At 35.6% G+C, this 18,406-nt stretch overlaps 1 protein-coding gene across 2 annotated transcripts in view; it reads right to left on the minus strand.

Moving 5' to 3' along the window:
• Positions 1-18,406, minus strand: part of LOC129238476 (potassium channel subfamily K member 1-like) — a 57,263-nt gene that overhangs the window by 12,441 nt on the left and 26,416 nt on the right. Inside the window, exon 1 of one of the 2 annotated variants that reach the window (XM_054873504.1) lies at positions 9,729-10,445. The exons of the other annotated variant lie outside the window; for it this stretch is intronic. Coding sequence (XP_054729479.1) covers positions 9,729-10,332 — 604 coding nt within the window. The 5' untranslated portion in view covers positions 10,333-10,445. Of the gene's footprint in view, positions 1-9,728; positions 10,446-18,406 lie in introns of those variants that run through there. 2 annotated transcript variants of the gene reach the window in all.

An 18,406-nucleotide genomic window follows, 5' to 3' on the forward strand; every position in this document is an offset into this window, starting at 1 on the left:
GGCATAGCAACGAATGCCGGGTATTGTAATATAATATTATGGTTATTAATAAAAAATTATTTTCTATGAAATTATTGCGTGTAATTATTTTATATACTATACATATCCTAAATCCCTCAAAACTACTCCTATGCGAGCGGGCCGCGGGTTAAAGCTAGTACTTATATATAGGTGATGCTTTCCATATCAATTCAACCGGGCTATTCGGGTCATGTTCTTCGATTTCGATGTAACTGAAATATGTTGCTCTCTGGTCAAAATAATGAGACACGTATTTTTTTGTTCGCCCGAAAAAATGTTTTTTCAAGAGTTATCGGCAATTTTGTTTTTCGGCTCAAACTCGATTTTTTTTAATTATATAAGAAAATATTTTTTTTAAATGTCCATAACTTAGTCAAAAATGAACCGATTTTAATAGTTCTGGGTTCAAAATGATCGTCATTACTTACAGGAGCGACTTAATGTAGAAAAAATTGCAAAAAAGTAGTTGAAATTTTTTTATTTAGCAAAAAAGAAAAAAATTGAGATTTTTTCGAAATTCAATATTTCAAAAAGTGTATTTCTTTTTTTTTATAACTTTTTCCAAATCAAAAGGTCATCTCAAACTTTAATTGAGCTGAATGCCCATTAGCTAAAATGAGTTGTTTTTGAGTAATGAATTTTTGAGTAAAAACCGTTTTCGCTTTTTTTGTTTTTTGCAAAATAAAAAATTTTCAACTACTTTTTTGCAATTGTTTCTACATGAAGTCGCTCGTGTAAGTAATGACGATCATTTTGAACCCAGAATTATTAAAATCGGTTCATTTTCGACTAAGTTATGAGCATTAAAAAAAAAAGTTCTTATATAATGAAAAAAATCGATTTTGAGCCGAAAAACAAAATTGCCGATAACTCTTGAAAAAAATTTCTTTCGGGCGAACAAAAAAATACGTGTCTCATTATTTTGACCAGAGAGCAACATATTTGAGTTACATCGAAATCGAAGAACATGACCCGAATAGCCCGGTTGAATTGAAATGGAAAGCATCAGGTACATATAAGTACATATATTCATAGACAGAAGGAATGAAAATATGAATAGAGCTGTAATTGCCACGACAATTCATGCGCTAATGGAATGCTCTTAATCTGACAGCGATGATAAAATGGAACAAATTATTGTGGACAAAATAAAATCATTTCATTTGCTTTCTTTTTTTAATTTAATACGAGGTACCTCAACTGAATTTTTTTTTACTTTTTGCGATTTTTCCCGCCAACAATTTAATTGCTCATAAAACTTGCAAATTGTTACTGGTTTTGCGTTCATGTACCGTTTTTGATATTTTTCTCTTTGAGGGGCGATTCTTGAAAATTAAGTTACTGGCAAGTTACTGCATAATTTTTACATGAACAAACCTATTATGTCGAGATTTCAGAAACGATTTACTTAAATACCGACAACATTGATGGAAATGTGCCACTGCATGAAAGTATACTTGCTATTGAATGCCGTTTTGTGTAAAATTTTTAAAAGAAACCAAACAATGCTTTTATATTGTATACTAATATTATTGTAGCCTTTATGTTCATACATAAAGGGTTTTTTAATAAGAGGTGTTATTTTGATATTCAAAGAAAAATGCTATTTTTTAATATAAATGATGTCTATTTCATTATAAAGAGGAAGGTATGCCGTTAATACAACAATATCCTAGTCATGAAATTTTCCACAATCGAATTGCAAAGTGGCTGCCCTATGTCCTCGATAGCTTCACGAATTCCATCTTTGAGGTCTTGAATCGACCCTGGGCTGTTGGTGTAGACCTTCTCTTGCACGTGGCCTCAAAGAAAAAAAAAGTCACAAGGTGTTAAATCACAAGATCTCGGTGGCCAATTGTGATCACCTCTTCCAGAGATAACACGGTCCGGAAACTTTTCCCGTAAAAGTTCAATCGTTTCGTTTCTTGTTTGGCACGCAGCGCCGTCTTGTTGAAAATAAACGTTGTCCAGATCAATACCATCCAATTCCGACCATAAAAAATCTTTAATCATCTCTCGATAGCGCACCATTCACCTGTTATTGGAAAACACTTTATGTACACATAATGCAAAAAAAAAACCAGCAATTGGTTACTTCTACAGAAGTGTTAAAAGCCAAGCAGACAGAGTTTTGTAGGGTATTAATACAAATAAATCCGTTGCAAGCAATTCAAATGACCAACCACCTATGCATCAATTTATTGTACTATCACTCCGAAGCATTTGGCTTAGCCTAATTGCAGACTCATGAAGTTTATACCGAGGAGGTCACTTTTCGGCTCTGTTCTAAAACTAGTAACGTTAAGTTAATTTACATATATCATAATCCTCCTACGGCCAATTCATTCATTTTTTATAAATTATTTAACCGGTTTCATTGCACTTGGAGTTATACTCCCTATTTAACCCATTTTCGGCAGCTGGTCGATTTTTCGACCACCAACTTCGGACTCCAATATCTCAGAAACTAAATGTAAATTTATTGATCAGTTTTCACAAGTTTTAAATTTGGAATTCAGTTAATTTCTAGAGCATAATTTTTTAAGAAAAAAAGGTTCAGGGCAGATTTTTGTATATTAAAAGAATGAAATTATCACTATTTTTACATGTTTTTTGTGCAGATGAAAAAATAATGAAAAACAAAAAAATAAATAATTGTTACTAATTTATTGTGAAGAGAAAAGATGAAATTAAGAGAATCAAAAAAGTAACATATCGATATTGCAATATTTTTTACTGTTTCATGGACGTAAACTTTAGTGGTCGAGAAATCGTCATGAAGGATAGAACAAAATCTAGCAATATTTTTTTCTTATTGAAAGAGATGGAAGTGAGTATCTTTGTGGTATAGGAAAGGTACTACCCCTGTAGGGAAAATCACTACTAGTGAACCAAAATTCTAGGTCAGCACTAGTACCTTACCTCCAAAATTAAGCAGTTTTTCCATCTCGCTGACAACACGAATTTAAACGCAGCAGACCGTTTTGCGAAGGTTCGTCCTATTACTGACTCAACAAAAAGTTTATGCAGTTTGGAGTGTTTAGCCATAATCTCTCTATAGACGAACAGATGATTCCATACTTTGGACGCCACTCCTGCAAAATGTTTATCAAGGGAAAGCCAATCCGGTTTGGGTTTAAAATATGGTGCTTATGCTCTGAAAGTGGGTACTTATTTTCTAGTTCATTGTAAGGAGGAGCAGCAACCCCTCACGATAAAACTATTGGTCTAGGCGCACAAACAGTCTTAGACTTGCTTGCCAACGTATCTGACCCTGAGTGCCACATCATTTCCTTTGATAATTTTTTTCTCTTCGTACCATCTAATGTGCCTTCTGAACGAACGTCGATTTTTTGCAACTGGTACTATACGCGAAAATAGAATGGGCGATTCTCCTTTGAGAAATTTAAAAAAAGAAATACGAGGAAAATTTGACCAACTACTTGATCATCAGCAAGAAATATTGACTGTTCGGTGGAATGATAATTCTGTAGTCAATGTTATAACTAATAACTCCACAGTCAATCCAATTATTAGCACTAAAAGATATTGTCGGAAAAAAAACAAACTATCACTATCCCGCAGCCAAAAGTTATTCAAGAGTATAATCATGGCATGGGTGGTGTGGATCTCCATGATAATGCGGTGGCAAATTATAGAATATGTATGAGAGGAAAAAAATGATGGTGGCCAATATGGACAAATGCTCTTGGTAACGCAATGGTCAATACATAGAAACTTCATTGTATGATGGCAAAAATTGAAAAGATAAAACCGCTGTCACAAATTGATTTTCGTTCCAAAGTCACAACAGAATTATTGAATTACGACAAGGACGAGGACGAGTATGAAAACGAACATGGAGATGAAGGTCCATCGAACCTTCCTCGGATCAATGAAAGGGTACACGCCGTCATGAGAAGCATTGAAAACAAATTTCGGCGGTGTAAATTTTGCAAGAAACATACTATTTTTACTTGCAAAAAATGCAATATTCCAAATTTGTAAGCTGACTTTTCTATCAATAAAACAAGAAAAAAATATTTGTATTTGAAATAAAATGAAATAAATTGACTTCGTGTGCTAAATTTTTTCCATAAATGTTGTATTTTTTTTAATATATTTGACGGTTTTTAGCCAGCGGTCCATTTTTCGACCAGTCCATATCTAAAACACCGATGGTCAGAATTTTTTTTTTTTTAATTTTTTTGATTATGGTCCTATAAGCACTGACTAAAAAGGAAATGGAAAAATTATGTCGAATTCTTGTAGCGGCCGAAGATGGGTTAAGCAACTTTAATTTGTAAGAAAGCAGTAACGGACAGCTACTTCTCAAAAGTTTGTAATAATTCCGACAGCCAAAGAAAACAATTTAATTTAATTAAGTTTCAGCTAATTAGAGCCAAATTGGAAAATGTTTAACGCCTTACAAGTTTCATAAAGAATTTTTGTTATGCACACCAATTTGGAGTATGCATACACTTTTTATTATTTTACGGGCGTTTGGGGCCGTATATCGCGGCATACAGGAAACTCCTTTTCGCACCGTCGAATGCAACTTTGAAGTCGAGGAAGAGATGGTGTGTGTCGATTCTCCTTTCATGGGTCTTTTCCAAGATTTGGCGTATTGTGAATATTTGGTCGATGGTAGACTTTCCAGGTCTAAAGCCACACTGATAAGGTCCAATCAGTTGGTTGACGGTGGGCTTCAGCCTTTCACACAATACGCTCGCTAGACCCTTATAGGCGATATTTAGAATACTAATCTTTTCCAGCTATCATTATTTAACAGGTTCTTGAAGTGTTCCCTCCATATGGAGGATGGTTCCATATGTAGAATTCCACGCAAGTGGGGAAAGTTACTGATCGCTTCGATTCACTTGGGAGTGGCCAGGACGATTCTTCTGTATATGATTCCAGCAGTTCACAACTCCCTTGATTAGCACAAGTGTCCTCTGGGTAGCTTACGAACACCCGTTCGGGAGTGAGCTAACGTGAGAAGGTGAAGCATTTCAGTATAGCTGGTTGTGCGCTGGGTTTGGGACCCGCCATTTAAAAACCCCCCTCCAATGAAAGCATGCACAAAGCCTCGGATTCGCATAAATCGGATATTAATGGAATGGAAAGAGTTGAAAAAACGTTTGTCAATATAGGTTTATACCTATAAACTAAATTAGTCTTGCTGTTTGCCGGCCTACATTGGTAGACGGAAACTCCTTCGGATTTAATCTCTACAAGATATGAGGACTTATTTCGTATTGATATCTGTTTAAAATGCAATAGGTATAATTGATTATGATGTGTTTACATTTCTTTGAATTTTATTGCACAACTTCTCATAGAACTAATAATGGATCTAATGAACCAATTGCTAGAAGTATACGGCTATGAAATATTGCTGCGAACCGGTTGGATTTTAATGCCAGTTTATCTAGATTTAAATGGAATTTATGCACCGTGTTAAATTAGAAATGAACTGAATAAACTGAACAAATAAATAATTAAATGTATTAGCTACGTAAAAGGTAGTACCCAAAAAATGGCATTTTCGCTACGATTTATCCAAAAGCAGACTTTTTTTTATATCTATGTTACCTACAGACTTTCAAGAAACTATAGTGCCTTACCGATTTTCCTCACACCTGTGGAGAGAGAAGGAAATATTCGATTTTTTATTGGCAGGACAAACGAATACTTTTTCAAATAATAATAAAATAAGATTAACAAACATATTGCTCTGATCTGAAATCAATTTAAGTTGGTTTGATTTTATTAATTTTTTTTTAAACTTTTCCTCGAAATGCGAAACATATAAGGGTGGGCCATGTAAAATTTGCTTTTTGAATCGGCTATAAAAAAAAAACTAATCAATATTTTTTTAAACGTTTTTTTTTTTTATTTTGAAGATTAAACATTCTCATTTATGAATGAAAAATAATATCGTTCAAATGACTGCCACGACTGGCTTTACAGTAAACCATTCGATCAACCCAATTTTTAAGCACATTTTCGATTGTTTCGGCTCCAATTTCATGAATGGCAACTTCGATTTCGTGTTTTAAAGCATCAATCGTCTCTGGATGGTTCGCATAGCATTTGTCCTTAACGGCTCCCCACAAAAAATAGTCCAACGGGCTTAAATCACAGCTCCGAGGCGGCCAATTGATATCGGAATTTCGGCTGATTATTCGGTTTTCAAAAACGGTAGCCAAAAGTTCGAGTGTAACTTTGGCAGTGTGACAGTTGCACCATCCTGTTGAAACCAAATGTCGTCCATGTCATCCTCTTCAATTTTTGGAAACAACTCGTTGGGCATATCACGGTAACGCTTGCCATTTACTGTAACCGCGGCTCCTCGATGGCCCGATGATGCCGCCAGACCAAAAACCGCACCAAACAGTGACTCGTTATGGATGCATTTGCTTCTCTACAGTAACTTGCGGATTTTCTGAGCCCCAAATCCGATAATTTTGCTTATTGACGTAGCCACCGATGTGACAATGAGCTTCATCAGAAAAGATGATTTTTCGACTCACCACTTTGGAAAGAGGTTTTCAATATTTCCCAATTTTGTTCAAGCGTATAGCGTCCCATTTCGTAAATGTCAAACCTTTAAGTAAATTATGAACACATTTGACATGTCATTTGTGTTACCATTCTCAAAAAAATAGGTGGATCAAAAAGCAAACGCTATATGGCCCACCCGTTAGGTAGACCGATGCAAGGTATTTTAGGGTGTGAATAGCCAACAAGTAGTTGGTTGTTTCGGAAAGCACTTTAGAGATATAATAATACTGATCTTATATTATATACGTACATTCCGAAATCTTTCAATTGGATAGACTTGCTGAAATCACATTCCGTGCCACATCTGACGGCTCCGTCAGTTACATTGAATTTTTATTCTGATATTGATGAATTTAATCTTTAACATTTAATATTGAGATAATTTAAGTAAGAATGGAACAAATTTATGTAATTTTGGGATACTAAAAAATCTTAGTTAGCCAATAAACACGTTCTGTTATGCTAAATGAAAGAGATATGCGGGCTGGCCCGAGGGTAACGTTTAGTACTAACGCAATCCATTATTGTCAAATTAGTTATAATATATTCAGGTTTGCTCTTTATTGGTTAAAATATTTAGTCACGTAGCATTCACGTAGTAATATCCGCTTCGTGCCTGCGATCAAAGTGCCAAAGGACGTAATTTAACTTTACTTAATACAGGGTGGCTGATGAAAGCCGCTACCAAAAAAAAATTGAATAACTTTTTTTCTTTTTAAGTTATCTGTTCCATTTTTGTTTTAATTTGCAGATTGATCTTTAAAATTTATTAAAATGGATAACTGGGACACGCAAACAAGAATTTGAATAGTCCGCCGCTATCACGCACTGGAGTCCGTAGTTTTGGTACAGAGAGAGTACAGGCGGATGTTTGGCGGCGATCCCCCGAGCAGATGGACCATAATGAGACTGGTGAATAATTTTGCTGAGCAAGGAACAGTCACAAGAAGGCCTTATCATCGAAACCCACCAGTTCGGACGGAGGAAACGATCGCTGCTGTAGCTGCAGCTATACAAAGCAATCCAAGGGTTTCAACAAGAAGCTTATCTGCTCAAATTGGTGTCAGCCGACAGTCTTTGCAAACAATAATGCACAAAGATTTAGACTTATTTCCCTACAAAATTCAAATGGTTAACAAACTGAATGCAGCAGACTTGCCGATTCGCTTGGAATTTTGCCAGAAGATCCTGCAAATGGTGGAAGAAGACCAAAACATGTTAAACTGCCTTTTCATGTCTGATGAGGCCCATTTCGATTTAAACGGCAATGTGAGCAAACAAAATTGTCGAATATGGAGTACTTCTAACCCACAGATACTCCACGAGACGGAATTGCATCCTCTTCGCGTGACAGTGTTGTGTGCGGTTTCTTCACGCTGTATTGTCGGGCCTTATTTTTTTGAAGAAAATGGTCACACCGTTACGGTTACTGGAGACCGTTATTTGAAAATGCTGAAAGAATTTTTCTATCCAGAACTACGCCGAAAGAGAATTCCTTTCAACTCTGTGTGGTTTCAACAAGATGGGGCAACGTCTCACATAGCCCAGACTGTTATGACAGAGTTGCGACGAAAATTTCCCAATAAACTGATTTCAAGAAACTCCGAATTTCGTTGGCCCCCCAGGTCGCCTGACTTTACTGCACCTGACTTTTTCTTGTGGGGTTTATGTAAACAAGAAGTTTATAAAACAAAGCCAACAAATTTAGATGAACTAAAACAATCCATTCGGGCAACAATTGCGGCTATTCCTGTCGCAACTCTCAAAGCAGCAATGAACAACTTTTTACTAAGATGCCGCACTTGTGTCAACGAGCATGGGGGGCATTTAAATTCAATTATTTTTAAAACTAGTTAAGCTACATTTAATAAAATTTAATGACCTTCAACTTGAAAAAAAAAATAAATGAATTCCATACACTAAAAAAAAAGTTATTTGAGTTTCTTAATGTAGCAAAATTCATCAGCCACCCTGTATTTTGTCCAACATGTTATGTGGAGGGCTGAGTTAGTGATTAGTTAAAACTTAACTTATCTTAAGAAAGTTCCTATATGAATGGGATGATGGAAACTAATACATACAGCAATTTTATATATGCAAGTACTGTCAATATTTGGATATAAACCAGTGCAAAAGAGGCGATGTGGCTCAAGTTTTATTAGTCAACTGTGACTAAAAATTACATCAATGGTGATTTGCCATATGTAATGAATATTTACCTCATTGTTGGATAAGAAGAAAGAAGGGAGCAGTATAGCTATATTTTAAATTTCTCGAAAAAATCCATGGGTTACGGGAAGGTGCAAATTATACGTTTACAAACGTCTCCCGTATTGGTGTCAGATTGACATTAGAACTTGTGGATTTTACTATTTAAGTTTCGGCTTTACATAACTTTAGAGCGGTGGGAGAAACAGGATAACCATTATCTTTCAAAAAACAATTATTGAAAATAAATGCATGCAGAAATTGTTGCTATGATAGAAAATTGATACTGCTCAGGCTATATGTTGGTAGAATGAATGGCAGATATGTGGAGGCATATAGCGTTGGAGATGTAAAAACCTTAGCCACCGGCTTGTCCTTCAGCGTCCCAATTCAATTTTTATAATAAGTGCTTTTTCAAAAACATACAGGCACGCACGAATGATAAAATGTCAGCAAAAAGGAACAGGAACAAATGCAAGTAAAATTAAGTGTCAAAAATGAAGGTGACTTGTTCGTTAATTGCTGCCAAATTCTCAAATTAAGTTAAATAATGTCAGTTAAGTTGAGTTAAGTATGGACTAAGTATGCTATTTCGTAGATAATTCCTGCATACATGCATATGTACCTATATAACAACAAACTAACTTATACCGAGTTTTATTTGTTTTTACAATTGTCGAGTGTTCGGTTACAAATTGGGATAACGCACCAAAAAAGCTTGACTCATTGATAAGCAAATATTCATATATGTTATTGTAAGTACTCGTATCTAGTCTATCGAGTTCACCTTTTCAAATAAATGTATATATATATGCACACACGTACGTGCGTGAATGAACTCTCCAAAACTTTGGGGATGAATAAATAAATATATATATATGTATATATATATATATATACTCGTATATACTTTTACATAAATACAACTTTACCAGATATTTGTGGATATTTTTGCAAGAAGTTGGCGCGCAATAGACGCACGGCTTTACGCAATTCCTCCTCGACCGGCGTTTCGACAATTTGGAAGCAAACACTACCAATTGCTAAGTAAACACAATAAAAGAGTGCAAAGCAAAGCAAACGAACATTTTGTTTGAGCACACATCCCCACTTTTTGGCGGCAGCACTGCCATGGTTTGTGGCACAGTGCTCAAGGTTGATACTGGTGCAACTATGCATAGCAGCATCACCACAATCTTCTGCGGCGCTGAGAGCACGGGAAGGGAGCAACACGATTGAACCAAGGCTAATGCCATTACCGATACTCAGCGTTGATTGATTGCCTGGCGGGCAGTGCGACGGTGATTGCTGTTGGGTCAGGACGCTTGAAGGTCTGTTTTGTGGCTTTAAATTTGGCGTTGGCGTAAAGTTTAATGTGGTGTCGGATATTGAGAAAATGTGCTTCTGTTGCCGGTTTTGTTGACTAAGTGTTTGGCTCTCAGCATATACCTTATTGGATAGTCTTTCCTCTGATGATTGATTGCATTTATCCAGATCCTCGTAGCCATTGCGGCGGCGAAACGCTGTCGAGGGCATCGCAACATTCACGTTTGCGGTGATGAATAGTACGGAGGAAAAGCACGTGACACCCCAGAATAAACGGTGCTTAAGTGTCCTAACACGTTAGGAATCTCAAAGAGCGTTGAGTACTAGATGATCATCAAAATGACCAGCGGGTGTGATTTAGGTTTATGATGTGCATAATCACAATACCGGAACCAATAAGTAACACGTACACACGTATACAAAACTTTTCTTGGAAAACAGCACAGTATTTTGAATTTGTAAATAATTGAAAGAATTTTGAAAGTCTAACTTGCGGTTTGTTAATCTCGCTGGTCGGTCGCTCGCTCATCAACTGAATGCAGAAATCAGAGATTTGAAATGTGCTCTGATTACAATAACTGTGCTTGTATTTGAACTTTCGCTGCGCTTTGCACTTTTTACTTTTGTTTATTTACTATAATGCACATACCTACATATGTGCATACAGAAGCACGCGTGAAGATACATATAGAAATATTTTATTATATTGTACCTATATTGGGTGTCCAATTAGGCCGCCTTTTTGATGTTTAGCGCAATTTTTTTGTTGGTATTGAGTGCCAATCGAAATCAGGTGGTTTTACGCCGATGAATTTTCTTTGGGGGGTTTTTGCAGGTCAATAGCAAAGGAACAATTACCAAAGTGGAAAAATGATTTTCAGGGCTTGAGGTTAATTGCTTAGTCTCTCAAGAGACAATATCTCGAAGGAAGGTCGTGGCTTGTTTAACCGGACATTGGCTATTTGGCAGGCATTCCTCAAGACTAGGAGTTTTCTGAATATTGCAGAAGTTGCAGAGATGAGGAAGAGGAAGAAACAGTGATAGCTAAAATCAGAGCAGGTTGTCTAGGTAAATACTTTTTTAATTCTCTTACAGAGTTGTCTGGTGTGGAGTTGGGATCAATTCTACGTTTCATACGAGCCACAAAATGGTTCCACGAAGGAAGGTAAATGGGGTTCCCGTGCAGCACAGTGGTAACACAACGGACCTGTAAGGTCTAAGTGAGTTGGTCGTGCAGACCGACTACCACCATAGCCTAACCTAACCTAACTAAGGCTCGAGGTTCGTTAAATATACCAATTAGAACACCCTGTACACAAATGTATAGCAAATAAAAATGCCACAATTGTGCGCGGGAAATATTTATTAGCCTGTACGAAAGCATAGAGCAATGTGCTGTTCGTCTATTCAGCAGTTATGAGTCAGAAATAGAGATTAGTATTTAAGATAGCGATATAAGTAATTTACACTTTCCGGCGCACTATACCGCTGCTCTCATTATCACACATTAAGAAAAGGCTTGGATGTACTAAGGCAAATTCAGATCGAATTTCGGCAAATGTAATATTCACAGATGAATCTCCCTTTTGGGCGAATAGTTACATAGATGGCAACTGTTGATAGTTACTGTTGATAACACCGGCACACAAAAAAAAATTGTCTGTACACCGGGCGCCACCTATCTACGGGCATGTTTTTCGACCCGCTGAATACGAATTTCAAGTCAGTTTGGGTCGTCCAGCCTTCAATTTCGAGTAAATTGCAAACAAATCGAAAAAATAGCGAAAATTCGATGTATGGCAAAAAAAAAAAAAATTTGAGATCTAAGGAAAGCATAATTTTTTATGTATTTTGATCCGTTACATACTAATTTCGATCGTACTTACTTTTATCGGAATAGAGAAGAGGAATTCCGGAAGTTTTTCACAAAGGACGATGAGAACTCGGTGGTGTACTGTTCCAATGTTAAAAGCTTGGTTGATGAATTGAAAGTGGAGACTCTTTATAGATTCATCAACTAGAAGCCTCAAAGCTGTCTTGCTTCACATTGGAAACATAAGTATTAGCGGCAATTCCAATAGCCCATTCGACGAAGCTTAAGGAGACCTATGAAAATTTGGAAATTGTATTGGACAAGATAAAATATTCAGAACACCAATGGCAAATTTGCGGGGATCTCAAAATCGCAACACTTCTTTTAGGCCAACAAACAGGATTCACAAAATATCCTTGCTATCTATGTTTGTGTGATAGCAGAGACAGAAAGAATCACTATGTGAAAAAAGAATGGCCTACGAGAGTGCACTTAAATGTTGGTACTCAAAATGTCATACGAAAACCATTAATTCGCTAATTTTTGGGGTTTTTTGCAATTTACTAGTAACTGAAGGCTGGACGGCCCAAACTGACTTTAAATTCGTATTCAGCGGGTCGAAAAACATGGCCATAGATAGGTGGCACCCAGTGTACAGACAACTTTGTTTTTTTGTGTGCCAGTGTAATCGACACGACTTCAACGAACTGCTAAGCATCCAGTTTAGGTTCATGTTTGGGTCCGCTTCTTCGAAAAAGGGTCGGTCCGTTTATTTGTGTTTACCGCAAATTTAAATGCAGTTGTGATGAATTTACCAAAAAAGTCTTATTACCGTCAGCTGCGAAGATGTTTAGAAATGTAGAAATGTTGGATTGGACTTCACAGTCGCCTGATGCCAATCCTATTGAAAATATTTGGGCAATAGTTAATCAAAAACTCAAAGGAAAACAAATATGAACGACCAGACAGTTATCAAAGCTAATTCGACAGATTTGGTGCTGGTTGCCTCCACAACTTGCGCAGAAATTAACACAAACTATAACTCGAAGATGTAAAGTCATTACAGCTTATAGTGACTATACATTTTGTTGGATATATTGCGTATAATAAATATTATATGCCCATACAATGCAATTTGTTAGAATCGAATTCGATAAAGATGCTTTCCATTTCAATTCAACCGGGCTATTCGGGTCGCGTTCTTCGATTTCGATGAAACTTAAATATGTTGCTCTCTGGTCAAAATAATGAGACACGTATTTTTTTGTTTGCCCGAAAAAAAATTTTTTCAAGAGTTATCGGCAATTTTATTTTTCGGCTCAAACTCGATTTTTTTTAATTATATAAGGAAAAAATTTTTTTAAACGCCCATAACTTAGTCAAATATGAACCGATTTTAATAATTCTGGGTTCAAAATGATCGTAATTACTTACACGAGCGACTTCATGTAGAAACAATTGCAAAAAAGTAGTTGAAAATTTTTTATTTAGCAAAAAAGAAAAAAAAATTGAAATTTTTTCGAAATTGTATATTTCAAAAAGTGTATTTTTTTTTTATAACTTTTTCCAAATCAAGAGGACACCTCAAACTTCAATTAAGCTGAATGCCCAGTAGCTAAAATGAGTTTTTTTTTGAGTAATGGATTTTTGAGTAAAAAACCTGTTTCGCACTTTTTGTTTTTTGCAAAATAAAAAATTTTCAACTAATTTTTTGCAACTGTTTCTACATGAAATCGCTTGTGTAAGTAATGACGATCATTTTGAACCCAAAATTATTAAAATCGGTTCATTTTTGAATAGTTTCCAAGTTATGGGGGTCACGCTTCTATTAGACTGACTGTAGGTACTTTGCAGATCATTTGACATCATAAGGCAGCTGAACTTAGCGCGGCTCTTGCCAAAGCTGAAGATCCCCTAACTTAATGTCTAGAATGCAGTGGCTGAAAATTCGGTAATCATAGCTTATCGTGGCCGGATATGGTGTACTTATCTTTTACTGAAGTCAAAGAATTCGAGTAGGAAAGAGCTATCAATGCCAAAGTAATGAATATTATAACAAGATCATTGTATTTGTAATACCATTTACATTAGATACTGTTAAAAATGATGGCGCTGTTAAGACGCGCTCTTTACCCTTGTACTTTACTCCTAATTTAGACCTTAGAAGACCATCCGTGTTGTTTCGTCTCCAATATAAAATGAAAAGAATCTTGCAGTTCAAAAGTGGTCACGGCGTTAAATATGATAGGTATTTGGATTTTGTACTGTAGAAAGAGTCTTTAAAATAAGTAAAAACGGGCAGAGTTATTCAAATACGATGGCGTGAAGCTGGTAAGGGACATGCATCAGTTTCTATGCAAGTATGTAGAATATTTTCAAAAGAATGCATTCCTGCCGATTGATATTTAAGTGTGCTCTGTCCAATCTACGCCAATTATTTTGTCATCGTTCTTCTTAATATGACCCATAATGTAGAACATTAGTCAGAAAGTGAACGCTATCAAGCAAACAGTGGGGGCATCTGGGTATCAGTACACGCGACACTTTTGAAGTAGAGCCCCTTGTGAGAACAATTGATTTTTGTATTGACCGACCGTTTTTCTGCATTTGTCACCTTGAATTTATTTTGAAAGCCTTAAGTTTATGGCATTCAAATTCAAAGTATCTTCCCCTGAAAATAAAATATTGCAGTATTCATAGATTATTTTGATACCGGCTTTGTGATTCCGAAAGGCGCCGCAACGCATAATGAGGACCGTGGGAAAATTTGTTGTACAAATTAAACCACTTTCACTAAAAATATTCCATTGGCATGATTTGGATCCCAGCTAAGACGGGGCTACCCTTTACGCTGAAAGTCTATTTCGTATTTTAGCCCATTCAGGAATTTTGCGATGTCAGTAAGTCAGGCCTAGGTAAATACCGTGAACAAGCAAGGGAACCTGTAGACTCTGACTTCAACGTGTTGTGGAACAATTACAAAGGAATGGTCAATCATTCAGAGTATTAGTTCTTTCATTTTTAGATTTTGCGTTGTTATTTAATAAAAAATATTATCTGTAAAATGAAATATTAAAACGTCAAACTATTATCGGTTGGCCGGTCAGTAGATTTTTTTGTCACCGATACTAAAAATAAACTTTTCTCGCAAAGGCTTCGTTCGCCAATTTTTTGATTTCGACAGTAAAATTTTCCTAGTATGCCAAAAAATCACACTTAAAAAGAAAATTTCGAGTTAAACTTGCCTATTATATGACGCAGAAACATCTAACATGGTGGTGGCTACATACGATGGGAGGACCCTTGAAGTATTTGAGAGAGATTCTGCGGATGATTTAAAGACCTTTGCGCGGATTCGCTGACTTGATTATATCATATGAATGGGATTAAATGCTCCAGTCCGGAAAGTATGCGATGTTGCACCTGTTGACAGGCGCAAAGGAAGAAGAAGGTCTCCTTTGCGTAACTAAGACCACGTGGAGAAGGACTTGATTCCAATTGAGGTTTTTAATTGATACAAAAATTAGAGTAGTCGAATGTCGATAAATGCCAAAACACTTCAGTTTTTATATAAACTATAATTCAGATCGTTATCGACAAGATAATTTTATTGGGTTTTTTAGGGCACATCTTTGTAGTGAAGCTGGATAAAAATATGTAGAAATGGCGGCCATTCCTAGGGCGTTCTCAACTTTTTGGACTATTTTGAAATTAAATTAACCGCAGAATGAGCCTCAAAAAATGCATACAAATAGTATAATACAGCAAATCAGAAGACGATAGATTTGCTCTTGACTATGAATATTTTCTCTAACACCAATTAAGTGCATACATATACAATATATACAGTTGTGTTCTAAGAATAGGATGCAAAGAAGAGAATAGCGATTAGGTCCCGTTAGTTTTGCATTGGTTTGTGTAAGCTTTTGATGACTTTTGCATGAATGCACCGAATAGTGGCTGTTCATAATTATAGTAGTGTTTGGTATGAGTGGTTGCAAACCAATTGATGCTTTCCATTTCAATTCAACCGGACTATTCGGGTCATGTTCTTCGATTTCGATGTAACTGAAATATGTTGCTCTCTGGTCAAAATAATGAGACACGTATTTTTTTGTTCGCCTGAAAAAAATTTTTTTCAAGCGTTATCGGCAATTTTGTTTTTCGGCTCAAACTCGATTTTTTTTAATTATATAAAAAAAATTTTTTTTTAAGTGCCCATAACTTAGTCAAAAATTAACCGATTTTAATAATTCTGGGTTCAAAATGATCGTAATTACTTACACGAGCGACTTCATGTAGAAACAATTGCAAAAAAGTAGTTGAATATTTTTTTATTCAGCAAAAAAGAAAATCGGTTCATTTTTGACTAAAAAAAAATTTTCTTAATAATAAAAAAAATCGAGTTTGAACCGAAAAACAAAATTGCCGATAAAGCTTGAAAAAAAATTTTTTCGGGCGAACAAAAAAATACGTGTCTCATTATTTTGACCAGAGAGCAACATATTTGAGTTACATCGAAATCGAAGAACATGTCCCGAATAGCCCGGTTGAATTGAAATGGAAAGCATCAATTATAATAATTTATTAGCACAAAAAAAAACTTCAATAGTAAGTGTAATGTAGTAATTCATGTTTTGGTGAATGATTTTCATTGGGTTTGTAACAATATTTTGTTGTAGTGGGCAGGGGAAAGAATTGCACGGGTGAGAAAAGAGATTTGATAGTTAGCCTATGAGCAAGAAAATTGAAAATATTGTTGGCTGCACACCTACAATGATATTTAATGCGATTCATTATTAAAAAAAGCCAGAAAATAGGGGTAGAAAACGCCACACAACCGCTGTCAAAGGTAGACGCATTATGCGCTTTAGCAAGATAAGGCCGTCAGCAGCATCTAAAGTTATCAAAAATGAATTGAATCTCTCGGTCAGTGACGTTACAGTCCGTCGTCGTCTAATTGAGCAAAATCCTAGAAAAGTACCCGTTTTGACTAGGAAGCATGTGGAAGAACGACTCAGATTTGCAAATGCTCATCTGGTTTGGCCCGCAGAAAAGTGGCGAAACATATTGTGGACAGACGAAAGCAAAATTGCTTTATTTGGTGGAACAGGCTCTAGGCAGTATGTACGACGTCCACTAAACACCGAATATAATCCAAAGGAGACAAAGAAGACAGTTAAGCATTGTGATATGGGCTTGCAATGGCGTTGGTTGGCTTATGTAGACATATTACAAAATACAATGCTACCATATGCCAGTTGGGAAATGCCTATAAAATGGACATTTCAACAGGACAACGATACGAAACATACAAGTAAGATCTTAATCCGATCGAAAACTTATAGGGAGATGTTAAGCGGGTTGTGGCAAATGCAAATGCTTCAAACAAAGCTGAGCTTTGGCAAGTGGTTCAGGAAGAATGGTCTCAAATCCCCTTGAAGCGTTGTGAGGACCTTATCGATTCCGTGCCCCGCTGGTACGAAGTCGTTATTAAAAATAAAGGCTATACAACTAAATATTAGACTGTATTGAGTATGAAGAACTCAAAAAATCATTTTTGAATGAAGTTATTCAATTTTGTTTTTCCTTTTATGTAGCCACTACTATAATTATGAACAGCTATTTTTCGGTACACTTCGCCAAAGTCATCAAGAAATTACACAAACCAATGGAAAACTAACGGTATCTTTTCACTATTCTCTTCTTTGTATGCTATTCTTAGAAAAATATGAAAACCAGTTTAATTTGTAATGTTTAACATATAGAAAAATGAATATGAATATTGTGAGGTGCTGCACTACTATATTTTTTAACACATCTGTATATAGAATTTTGGTAAAAGTAAGAGCACTTATTCAATAATTTTTGGTAGAATTTTTTGCTCAAGTGCTCTCATCGTAAGACGAGCCTTTTTACTGTTATGCTATTATTCGGAATATGACATTAATTTTTATAGAACTAAGTATTTATTTGTTTGTTAAAAAAGGTAGACTTTTCGAAAGTTCTTTGTTATGTTGCTACACACGTCCGGAACATATTATGTAAAAATTACACTAGTTTATAGCAAAGAATCCCCAAGAACGGAACCATTCACTCATTCTCGTATAAAAAAAGTATGGGAGAGACAAGCTCTTTTTTTTAGATTTCCAAAATGAAAAAAAAACAAAAAAAAAAAATTTGTGACATCTTTGATTAAAGTCTTACAACTTTTGAAAATCAATTAGTTTTTATAAATAAACAAGAATAAAATTTTAAATACATTTTTATGGCCTTCTTATAACTTTTAAGAGAGAGAGTTTGCTCGTCTTTTAAGTTCGATATCTGCATTCGTGCTCTTCTTGAAATTTGTTTGAAAATATGCTCTCAGTATGTAGTTTTACAGCTCAAATTTATTACTCTGAGTAATTTGTTATTAGAAAACCAACTACTGATATTGCAAAAATCGTTTCTGTGTTGGCCACTTGATAC

Source organism: Anastrepha obliqua, chromosome 2, assembly GCF_027943255.1.
Source record: "Anastrepha obliqua isolate idAnaObli1 chromosome 2, idAnaObli1_1.0, whole genome shotgun sequence".
Taxonomy (NCBI): domain Eukaryota; kingdom Metazoa; phylum Arthropoda; class Insecta; order Diptera; family Tephritidae; genus Anastrepha; species Anastrepha obliqua.